Source organism: Camellia sinensis, chromosome 7 (genome assembly GCF_055761805.1).
Source record: "Camellia sinensis isolate YWXY chromosome 7, ASM5576180v1, whole genome shotgun sequence".
Classification (NCBI taxonomy): Eukaryota; Viridiplantae; Streptophyta; class Magnoliopsida; order Ericales; family Theaceae; genus Camellia; species Camellia sinensis.
In genome coordinates, this window is record NC_138967.1 from 61,383,110 (window position 1) to 61,395,784 (window position 12,675).

General features: G+C 35.2%; 1 protein-coding gene across 2 annotated transcripts in view; it reads right to left on the reverse strand.

Moving 5' to 3' along the window:
* The window catches only part of PWD (chloroplastidic phosphoglucan, water dikinase (ATGWD3)), a 48,395-nt gene that overhangs the window by 13,365 nt on the left and 22,355 nt on the right, over window positions 1–12,675 (reverse strand). Inside the window, exons 10-18 of one of the 2 annotated variants that reach the window (XM_082878014.1) lie at window positions 11,914–12,122; window positions 11,706–11,824; window positions 6,558–6,628; window positions 6,280–6,397; window positions 5,346–5,432; window positions 4,937–5,023; window positions 4,770–4,846; window positions 4,454–4,619; window positions 4,232–4,343 (exon numbers count right to left, since the gene is read on the reverse strand). In XM_082878014.1, coding sequence (XP_082734140.1) covers window positions 4,232–4,343; window positions 4,454–4,619; window positions 4,770–4,846; window positions 4,937–5,023; window positions 5,346–5,432; window positions 6,280–6,397; window positions 6,558–6,628; window positions 11,706–11,824; window positions 11,914–12,122 — 1,046 coding nt within the window. Of the gene's footprint in view, window positions 1–4,231; window positions 4,356–4,453; window positions 4,620–4,769; window positions 4,847–4,936; window positions 5,024–5,345; window positions 5,433–6,279; window positions 6,398–6,557; window positions 6,629–11,705; window positions 11,825–11,913; window positions 12,123–12,675 lie in introns of both variants that reach the window. The other variant, XM_028237599.2, reaches the window with a different exon arrangement.

Consider the following 12,675-nt stretch of genomic DNA (forward strand, 5'->3'; position numbering starts at 1 on the left):
CAGACGCTCCCTTACACGATGGTCAAAGTTGGTGTGTGAATCTCACTCAAATACGAGCCCACGTGTCTTCTCTAGTGGGGTTTGGTTTAGCATGACGTCACCATCTAGTCAATAGCCACGCTCAGTGCCATCTCAGCACCCAATCAACCGCCACTTCACCACCACATCATTGACACGTGTCTAACACGTCAGCACCACATATATGACACGTCAGCGTATCCACCAAGTCATTGGAAATTTTAGAAATTTGCATTTTGGTCCCTAAATTTTGGTGTAACTGCAACTTGGCCCCTAAGGTTTTTGCAAATTGCATTTTGACCCTTGTGTTTTTGGTAAATTGCAATTTAGCCCTTTCTATTTCTGAAATTTTTTTTTGGCCCCATAAATTATTTGAAATTGCAAATTTGGCCCCAAAGGTTTCTAGAATTTTCAGTTTAACCGTGAACTCCGTTTTTGCAAATGCAAACCCAAAGTTATGAGAGCCTTTTTGGAATAGAATCGTCGTTTTGGGATTTCAAGAGTTTATTATTGTTTGCATAAAAGGATATGCGGCAATATGAAGTCTTAGGCGTGTTATCCAACAAGAATTGGATATTGTTTGGAAGGTCAAATTTGAAGGGTTGCCCAATGGAATTTGATTGCACAACGGCATTGGATTAACCCATATGAGTGGAGGGAGTGATAAATTTTGTCCACCCATTTGAACACCTTTGGGTCTTTGGTATGGCCATTGGGCACTTGGTGATCCTCTATGGTGGATCCGTATTGATTGATCTTGGAAGATTCACATTTGTCAATTTCAAGATCATGGGGCAATCTACTTCAGAGCTTAGTGGAGCTTTGGCGTCCTTTTGCAGCCTCTTGAAGGCATTGTTTTGGCAGTCTTCCACAGATTGTTGGCATCTTCTTTGAAGCTATTTGCAGATATCTTTTTATCTTCGTTGGGATCTATGTCCATGTTTGATTAGATCCATTGGTGTCTCCTATTTCGTGAGACTTGTGATCATTTGGGCCCAAGGCCCAAAAACAAACACAAAACAAGCAACCAAACAAGAAGCACACAAGATTTACGTGATTCGGCAAATCGCCTACATTCACGGCAGTGGAATTTCACTAACTAAATAAGAAATTACAAAGCTATTTCTCACTCTCAACTTTACCTCACTCTTTCTACTACTTTTTGTGAAGACTTAATGCTCTTCACTTGCTTTAATTTGCTCTTATTTTGTACACTACTTGTACCCCTATTTATACACCAATTCTTGGGGACAAATATGTACTTTTCCATGACTTCAACTTACCAACCTGCTTGCAAGTTACACCTGCAGAATATCAGTGCAACGAACTTACAAGCTTCTAGATATGCAACTTGCCAACTAGCAAGTCTTCTAGAATCTGAGCCAACTCAATTGAATCTACTTAATACAACAAATCTCCACCTTGGCGAAGATTCTCCAACTTTTACACCAAAACAATCAAGTCATGCAAAGTGGAACATTGTGTTCATGCGGTTGACACAGGTAGTGGAAGATTGAGAGAAGTATAAGAGATTGGTGAGATGTGGGAGCCAGATTGGCTACAAAATGCTCATGGAACTTGCATAAGCAGAATCTATGCATCTGGATCTAAGTCTTCATACTTGAACAGTGCATTCATGGTTTTTTGCCCTTGGCTTGGAGTTTTTCCACACAAACCTTTGTCTATTTGATTGTGTGCTTGATTTATATTCTCTGCATAATTAGCATAATGATCTATTGATTGAATCAAATTGGATTGAAAAATTCATGTTATGTTACTGAAAAGTAGAACCACTATATTCTGTGCACTTTGAAAACATGGTTTTTTATAACTTATTTTTTGCCTCAGGGGTTGTTGGAAAATGAGACAAGAATGAGCATGCACACAGGCTAATTGGAGGGACATGGAAGGAAATTAAATGTGTGTGTGATGCTGCTTCTATGGAATAGCTAAATAAGTATAACAAGCTTTTGGAAGCCTAAGGCAAAGGATATAGTTCCCATGATTATCAAGTAGAGTTTTGGTCCTTCGGAAAGTGTCCCTCTAATGTTTATGGCCTTTATTTATATATTTTTTCTAAATTATTATTCCGAGTCCTTTTTATTCTTGTTTTATTTGTTTTTTAGAGCTGAAGACATTTTGGTAATTTTCCATTTTGCTTGACATGGTATATAGTTTTGGTCCATGGATTGTAATACGAGTTCTAGGTAATGCTTTTGGGCCTTTTATATGGTTTTTAGAAGAACTAGAATGTTCTAATTAGTAAAGGTTACAGGCTTAATGTTTGTGAGTCAAAAGTCCTCGAAGAATAGGATAATTATAGTGGTCTAAATATCTTTGTAATTCTTCTATTCAACAGAGCTAATTCTTGGAAAATTTGTGGTAGTGCAATTTTCTTGGTCCTTGCAAGTCGTAACACTACAACTTGATAAAAGTCTATATTTTACATGAGCAAATTGAAAGAATAGTGACTAAATGAAATTTGGGTCAAACTGAGTAACTAGTGTAATTTACACTTACGTAAACAAAAGCTATGGGTGTGTTTGGTTTGGTTTGGTTTGGTTTTGGGAGATAAATTTTCAAAAAAAAATTTGGGGAAAGAGTTTAAAAAAAAATTTAGTTTGTTTGGTTGTATATTTTGGAAATAGTTTTGGAGTATGGGAGTTTGGAATGATTTGATATTTTTATGTAGTTAAGTAGATGTGTGTGAGAGAAAAAGTGATTGAGAAGGAGCGGAGAGAGAAAAAAGTGATTGATTGATGTGTAGGAGAGTGATTTTGAAAAAAAAAATTCAAAAATTTTCCAACCAAACAAAATTTTGGAAATTTTTTTCAAAAATTGTGTTTTGAGAGTTAAACCAAACAAGGCCTATATTATTCTTTCCTCCACAAAATACTTTCTAGTGCATGCATTGTACGGGACAATGTGAAATTTGACATCTGACCATATCCATAACTGAGAAGCAATGACATTCATGAGATGGACAAAATGGACATATTTCAAAAGTTATGCACAACATATTGAAATGGTTTCTTATGCAAAGATCTACTTTGACGTTTTTAACGAAACTGGACAATTGGTATGGGAGGGTCAAGCCGTTGAGGAGAAGCCTGAGTTGGCTTGAATTGAATAGGTTCAAACACATCTCGCCAAAGAGACTCAAAGAAGAAGTGAACTGGTGGAGGAGGACAGGGAGTTGAGGAGAAAGAGAAGAGAGCGAGAGATGAGGTAGCCCTCATGTCCATGGTATCAGTAGTGACAGTGTATGTGAGATGAACCTCTCGTGATTATCAGAGAAGATAAAGCAGAGAAAAAATGTAGAGAATAGACATGGAATTTAGAAGAGAATCTTATGGCAAATAATTCTCTTGGTGGATTGAGTAGTGGCCAATAAATGGGGGCATATATGGACAAGGCCACGTCGGAGACCAATACAAATCTGAGGGGCAATTAAGAAAAAAGGGGATATGTGTCCAATTGTATCCTCTAAATAAATCCCTCTTGTGCTATAGATTGATGCTAACGCACATGGGGTGGGGTCCTGATCACACCAACCCTAAACTAATACTCCCTCGTGGCTACAAGCTGCGATGCGAACACCTAGATATACCGTCCTACAAAAGGTGTATTTATGTAGGTGCATATTTTAGAGCAAAAATCAATATTCTACATATGTTCCACATTAGATAGCCATGCACTATAAATGAACCTAAGCAGCATCAACATCTACCAATAATTAAATTTAAATGTAGCTTAAGAGCTATGCCTATATACATTCTACTTATTCATTTAAATTTTCTAATAACTAGACTCTCCTAAGATTGTAATTTTAAGCCTATGAATGGTTAGGTTTTGTCATATAACCATTCTAATGAGCTTAAACCTTTTCACTCTTTTTCATCTTTTTTGGCTCTAATAAAAGTAAGACACACCAAACCCTGTATCCAAACCATGGCGTAATTCCTGCTCCTTTCCCACTGCATGTGACAAAACAAACCACTCTATGGAACAGCTGTTGCTGCATAAATTTTTCCATCATAAAGTCTCCTACCAAATTCAACAATATTAATAGATAAGCAGTTTGGTCTTACTAATATGACCGAAAGCAAAGTCTCAATACTCAAGACTTAAATGATCAAGACACCAAATTTGCTACCAGTGATATATTAAACTGTGCCCCGAGAGAGAGAGAGAGATTAGAACTACCCCCTACCTTGATCAGAAGCTGCTGCCACAGAAGATAATTGACCACAAGCAGAAGCCTTTGCACCAGAAGTTTGTACATCTGCATCAGCAAGTAGTATAATGCCTCCAGCAGAAACACCCTGAAAGAAATACTTCAACAACTTGTTCCTTCAATTTTAATCAGAAGGTTTCTTTTAGCTGGACAAGTCTCAATCCAGCACATAAGAATCAGTACGTCAAGAATTAGTACCTGACTTGAGTAAGGAGTTTTGACAGAAGACCAAGACAAATTATTTTCTCCTGAAGGTCCAGTTGTGGTTGAGCTATTACTTGAAAGTTTTTTTACAGGAAAGCCACCATTGCTATCATCTGAAAACGATGTAATTATATTCACTCCTGTCGAGGAAGCTTCCAATCTGAAAAACAAAATAAAAACATAGAAAAAGGGGGAGAGAGAGAGGATCAGATTGGACAATATTTGATGATTCACTAATGTTGGTGGAACTTTGTAGACTCTAATGTAGTAAAGAACTGATTCTGAAAGGGGCAAGGTCCAAAAATATAACCTTGCATATTTTCCATTGAGTTTTACCATATCAGCAATTTTGTCATCATCTTCACATGTCACCAATACAACCTTCTCCTGCAAATTAGGAGTGCAACTTACAGTCTATTGAATTTATGATCATATGAAAATATGAAATCCCAAAAGAGGATAACATATAAGACTTACTTGCCGAGCCCTAACACCAAGATGAGATAAGTGAGGCAGCTCCTGTAGAAGTACAACTCCAGCTATATTACCACCCGCAGCTGTTACCTGTAACAGGCATCAACTGCGAGAATTAAGCTCTCTCCTACACCTGTTTTTGAGTTGTAGGGGTTGTTTGGTGCACAATATGGATCTTCTTATAGCTTTATTTATTTAGAAATATGAAAGTGTTTGGTGCAGCTTCTACTTACAACTTATGATGCAGAAATAGCTTAAATAAGCTACAAAAAGTAGATTATTGGGAAGCAGGGGAAACGTGCTTTTGGGTTGTGCTTTGTGATTAGCAACTTTCAATTTGCTAGAAGCTGCACCGAACAGGCCTGTAATCATATGAGAAATAAGAACTTGTAGTGACATAATAAATATTTACCTCTTCATCTCCATCAGCTTTGCTGACCACAAGTATAACAGGACCTGTTACAGATGATGGCAGTGTCCCAGGCACAATGCTCTCAACCTGAAATTGAATTAAATCAGTTTCAACTAAATCTAATGTCAGTCAAATAAAGTCCCTCAAAGGAAAACAGAAGAAGATATCAGTCAGACAATTAAGGCATATGCAACTAAGAGCATTTTCCCCAAAGTTCATCAAAGCAGAAGCATTTCATGTCTTCAAAAACTATCATTATCATTTATGATGAAAATCTTTGGAATAAATGATGATGGTACAAATAACAAAAATAATTAATGGAAAAAGGCTACCAGCATACAGACCTTAGTCCTTATATTAGTTTTTGAAACAATCAGCTTTCATTTCATCTTTATTGGCAATGAAAACAATATGTCATGCTCCATATATATAATCATACTATACTGACACTAGTCCCAGTTTCAGCTTTTGTAAACATTACCTCTTTATAAAAACTTAAATTCAACACCTAGCTTGTAGCACTTGATCTACAGAGAATGAGAATTACTATTCTTTCTTTCTTTCTTTCAAATGAATTTTGGGATGGAATCCATAAGCAGTATTGTAAATCTTCATTGGAGTAATATTTCAGGAAGAAACTTCAGAATTGAGGTGACGTTGCATGTAGAATAAGCAAGTAACTATAAAATTATCATATGATATTGTATGAGTTATCATTTTTATGATAATTGCAATGCATGAGCAAATCTTGTTCTATGATCAATTCTAAAATGATTAATGGGAAAAAAATGGAAAAATAAAACAATAAGTTCCTTTTTTATGGTGAGTAACTTCCCAATTAAGAAATTCCTACTCAAACCAAAGTTCACAAAGTTTTAAATAGATAATTTGATGGCAGAAACTTTGATATGCTTTCCAAGATTTAATGGAATACCTGTATTACAGTACCAGAAGCAGTTCCTGGAACAAGAACATCCCAGCCTTGAGAACCAACTGTAGTTCTAACAGCTTTTAAAAGAAGTGTACAAAGTTTTGAAACCTGAAAAACAACACTGAGTATGACATTTACCAGCAGAAAGTTAGATGGCAGTTATAAATGATAATCAGTTCTCTAATTCTATGGTCAATGAAATTGGAATCAAAAGTTGCATTGGCTTACTATTATCTAAGTTCCAAATTTTATCAGAATGGGAAAATAAACTGTTATCATACCTGGCACGAATCTCAGCTTCAGTGTATGTCCTCACACTGTTTATAGGAATTCCAAGAGCTTTGCCTAACATCTGCAAGACCCAAGGAGAATGCTATATAAATACCCAAACATTTTGCATCAAAATCCACCACATATGCACTATGGAGAATTGGGATCAGAAAGATACAAGAGACTTTTATCCTTCTATGGCTGACATCTAAGAAGCATGGACACGGACACATGACACGACACGGACACGTAGACACGGTAATTTTCAAAAAATGTATGACACGACACGTGGGGGACATGCACAGAATATATAATTTTATATATTTATTATATGTCACATATATGAACATGTCATTCTAAGACAATAAATAAATACAATATAGCACTAACTTCTATAAATTGACATTATTTTTCCTTTATCATCTTATTCTAAGTTATTTTGTTCAAACTTATAATTAGTTTCATGTTTCTAGCCAATGGACACACATGTCCTCTAAGTGTCCAAAGAGTGTCCAAGTCCTAAATTCTTTATAAAAAACTAGGACGTGTTTGGATGAGTGTCGGACACGTGTCAACAGAGTGTCCAATGAGTGTCGGTGTCTGACATGGACACAACACGAATACGCTACCTTTTTAGAAGTGCCCATGCTTCTTAGGATGACATTGTCTTGAAAAGGTTTATCAAATTCCCACTATTATGTTAACAGTTTAAAGCCAACTAAATCAAGCACACTTTGCTTAGAAACTAAGAGGACTTTCTAAATTTTTTTTAAAAAAAGGGACTCTCTGAATACCTATTGGGACTAGATGTAGCATCAGCTCAAATATGACACACAAAAACAAAAGAACCAACTCTGAAGACCTTCGTGTGCTATCTATTAACTTGAAAAAACCACATGCTAGGGTTCCTAAAGAGAGAATTTGACAGGTTTTACAAAGAAAGGAATGCTAGCTAGATGCGCCAAGGTGAATAAAACATGAAAAGTGGAGCCACGACTAGTGTGATATCAAAGAGAGAGTGATAAATGAATTTCAAATAACAATAGGCTTAACTTAAGAATCAACATTAAATCCTTATCATTTTACATAAATTGCAGAGAACTTACAAGAAGCTTTCAAGAGGATGTACACTACTATATGTTGTTTGTTGACTAACATAATTTGATAGCGAAACTAGAGCAGGAGTGAACTTTAAGTTACAATGTTAAGAGATAAATTAAAATGTAAAGGTTATATGTTACGCAAGACAAGAAAAAAATATGGATTTCAACAAAACCAGAAATAAAAATTAGGATAAAATGAAACTAGATGTCTACAGGAAGAGTGAATATAATCTTATCTATAATCATTAGCAAGGAGAGATTGAGGAGGTTGTTGCCAATAATCTTTTATCAAAATGCACAAAAGGAATCAGGGTCGGCCCTGAGATAAGGCCAGCAAGGCGGCTACCTTGGGCCCCTAAATTCTCTCTAAAAGATAGGGCTCCTAAATAATTTATTTCTTAAGTTAGGGTTGGTTCATTGAAATGAACTGGAATGAAATAATCATTTCATCATAATGTTCATTTTCATGTTTGGTTCACCAAAAAAATGATTAAAAAAATATACTACAAGTAGAATCACCATTCAACATTATGAGAGAATAGTTATTCTATAGAGAGGCTATTACATTTCATTCAATTTCATTCTAGTGAACCAAACATTACATTATTGTATTAGTAGTTTAAAAATGAAGTTTTACTGATTTTTTTTTTTTTAATAATTAAAGTGGTGAATTATTTAATAGTAATAATGGATGGTTATTTGCTAAATGTATGGAATGTTTATTGAATATAGTCGACTATAACAGTTACAAATGCCTCTTGAGAAATAATTTTTTTTAAGTTGAAGTTGATCAACTTTTAAATTTAATTAGCTACATGTGAGGAAAAAAAATTGAATAAATTAATAACGTTACCCAGCAAAAATGTCCAATATCTATCTTAATAATTATGATTTATGTCTATCTCAATAACTATGACTTGAGACAATTATAAAAATCATATGAAATTGCTTAAAAAATACAATATTATAATTATTGTGAAAAACAAATTATAATCAAATTATTCACTAATACAATATTTTCAAATTGGATTTGTCACCTCATATTTTAAATATTTTCTATGCATAGCACAGGTAAAAACCTAGAGATTTTAGTTCTTATATATGCAAGCAAATTTTGTGTAGATGCAAAAAATTTAAAAAAGAAGAAAAGAAAAGGTTAATTGCAAAAAAAAAAATCCCAGGATTTCGCATGTTTTTCAATTTAAACCCCAGAATTTCAAGTTCGACAAATTAAACCTTTCATTTGTGTTTCAATTTGGCCCCTCCATCCATGTCTGTCATATTAAACTAAATTTGGACAAAATTTAAGATTCAAGCACACATGTTCAAACACTTATATTTCCCTCGTCATAACTCCGTTTTGCCTTAGTTTTTGCGTCGTTGAATTCACCTCATGATCTAATTTTCATTCCACTATTCATACGCCTTGTTCATCATCTTTTTACTTGGAGCTCCAAAAATTGGCCAAAAATAAGATTTCTATCTTTAAGCAAAATTTTCAGATTCAAATCCACATATTCAAGCACTTGTATCTCCCTCGTCGTAACTTTGTTTCACCTCATTTTTGCGTCTTTAGATTCAACTCATGGCCTAGTTTTTATTCCACCTGTCATATGCCTTGCTACACCTCTTTTTGCAAACCGTCGGATCTCCAAAAGTTGGCCAAAAATAAGCTTTTTCTCTCTTTTTCTTTTTTCCTTCCTCCTCGTCTAAGAAGCACGGACACTTCTAAGAAGGTGACGTATTCGTGTCGTATCCGTGTCGGACACCGATACTCTTTGGACACTCTCAGGACATGTGTCCGACACTCTTCAAAACGTGTCCTATTTTTTAAATTTTTTTAAAGACTTGGACACTCTTTGGACACTTGAAGGACATACGTGTCCATCGCTTAAATACAAGTGTCTAACGATTAGACATATGTGAAATTAATTATAAGTTTGAACAAAACAACTTAAGATACAATAATAAAACAAAAACTATATAAATTTATAGGAATTAGTATCATATTGTATTTTTTATTATCTTTTTAATGATATATTCATATATATAACATATAATAAATATATAAAATTACATATTTCATGTGTGTCCCTCACGTGTCGTGTCCTACATTTTTTGAAAATTAACGTGTCAGCATGTCCGTGTCGTACTCGTGTCGTGTCACGTGTCCGTGTCCATGCTTCTTAGCTCCTCGTCCTCCTCCTCCTCCTACGTTGCTGCTACTGCTTCATCATCATCACTTGACGATGTCTACAATTCTGAGCAGTTGAATTTTATGGTCTTGACTGCTGCTTTGTGCTTACATGACTACAAGTGAACGGCCTCAAAGGAGCAAGGCAAGTGTTTGATCTCATGAATGCTAACTAAGAATTTTTGTTGCACACATTGAACTGGACTATCATTTCTCAATTACAAATAACAAAAAGATCCCCCAAGATAGATACCATTTTAACCATATTTTCCAATTTTCTTTTCTTCCTTGACATTGTTTTCAAGAACCAAACAGAGCCTTATATTCTACTGGACTTGATTAGATTGTTTGGACCAACAATCAGTTATGAACAAGCAGTTAGGAAATGGGCATTATCTTCCTTGGATGTGAAAAGCTATTAGAAAAAGGGAAATATTCAAGCTTCAAAAGCATTTTTTTGAACTTTCGGTTTGTTAATTTGCCCAGTTCTTTGTAGTCCAAGCTCCTTGCAGATAATGACGATGAAGCAGCAGCAGCAGTAGCAGCAAGGCAGGAGGAGGAGCTGCGGAGGAGGAGGAAGAAGAAAGAAGAAGAAAAAAGAGAGAGAAAAAGCTTATTTTTGGCCAAATTTCGAAGGTCCGACGACATGCAAAAAGAGGCAAAACAAGGCATATGAGGGATGGAATTAAAACTAGGCCATGAGTTGAATGTAACAACACAAAAATGAGGTGAAACGGAGATACAAGTGCTTGAATATGTGGATTTGAATCTGAAAATTTTGCCCAAAGAGAGAGAAATCTTATTTTTAGCCAACTTTCGGAGCTCCAACGGCAAGTAAAAAGATGCGGAACAAAGCATATAAAGATTGGAATGAAAATTAGGCCATGAGATGAATCCAACGATGTAAAAATAAGGCAAAACGGAGTTACGACAAGGGAAATACAAGTGTTTGAACATGTGAGTTTGAATCTGAAATTCTGTCCAGATTTCAATTAGTTTAATATGACGGAGATGGACGGAAGGACCAGATTGAAACAGGAATGAAAAACACGCGAAACCCTAAGATTTTTTGTAATTAACCCAAAAAAAAAAAAAAAAAAACATTAACAACAACAACAACAACAACTTTTTCTTTTAAATATGTATGAAGGCCCCATTTTAAAATTCCCCTTGGCCCCCATAAAGTCAGGGTCGGCCCTGAAAGGCATATTAGTGTAATTCTAGAATCCAACCAAATACGAAAGAAGTGCTATTGGAAGCTATAAGCTAGCTCTACTATATGTTGCATAACATTGAGGAGTAAAAGGCAACATGTGCAAGTGTAGACAAAATTAGAATGTTGAAATGGAAAGGAACCATTACATGAAAAGATAAAAAACTTGGCTTAGCTGGTTGAGAAAGGATTGAAAATCCTTGTGTCACCAGTTGAAATTTGGTTCTTAGCACATGAATTCACACAGAAAGTTATGAGATGCGACCAACTAAAGGTGTCAAGCCAACAAAAGGAAGGCCAAGAAGAATGTAGGTTGGGATAGTGAGAAACAACACAATTACTTCAAGTAACTGATGATAGGAGTTTAAATAGATCGTGTTAGATCACTTAATGTCCCAAAAACTTGAAATTTTAGGAAATGAGCCGAACAATGTTTATCAAGCTATCTAATAGATCCAACTAGAGAAATGGAACCATTCAGCGGACTCCATCTACTTGAGGGTTGTTCAGTTGAGTTGTATTCATTAATAATATAGAAGTTTTATAAAATAAAATAAAATAAAAATATGTGGAAGATTAAATTCCAAAAACAAAAGCAAAAGAGAAAGAAAAGAAAAGGAAAGAACAACAACAAAAACAAAAGTTGTACCTCGACTTTCTGAGGGAAGATCTGCAAAAGTGCCTCAGAGTACTCTTCAGTCAGCCTTCTAGATCTATCAAGGGTAGCTTTAAGCCTTAATGCCCAAATCATCTTCCCATCTTCATTGCCTTTCATTAGATAAATGAAAAGATGCTTAAGAAGCATTACCACCTTTCACCAAATAAACACTTACAGAAATAACTAGTCAACAAGATACCTTCTTTTTCTAAGAGGCCTTTCTCTTGCCATGCTAGAAGTTCATTTCCAATAGCATTGCACTCTTCTGGTTTCCAACCTGATAATCCCAGCTGACGAATGCCAACAATGAGAGTGCCAAGTGGATCATTCCAAGAGCTTACATTCTTGGATTCTACATTCTCCACAAGCCAACGTGCCCCTCCCACAGCTTCAATTGCATTAAGAAACCTATACAGATCAATCATTCAGAAGTGCATGAACCCAACAAATGTATCCTTAATGGATTTTTTGCAAAATGTTAATAAATAGGTTAACAAATAAATTGAATTAGTTCTACAACACAAACCAAGACAACACTAGTGCCAGCTGAATGGGCCTTTTACATATGTAGTCATAAGCAATGTCAAACAAAGTGCCTCCGCAAAATTGTTGGTCCATTAAATACAATCATCCTTTTTTGTTCTTTTGAATGATGCTCAGTCCAACACGTGATATGTTTAGAAAATAAAGTGAATAGGACTCTGGTTGTTCCTACTCATCATTGTAATGATGAGTGACCAAGTTGAGATGTTCATTTACCATAAAGATTAGAGATAGGCGGAGAACTGATATTCCCATTCCTCTAGAGACGCAAAACATGAAAAGCAACAATAATGTTAATACTTAGCTTAAGTTCAAAATATTATGCATCCAGCTGGAGATTTCACTAGAAGAAATCTCCATTGTTTTCTTAAAGGTTAAAAACATGTGTGGGCACATATGTAATAATCTGACAACACAT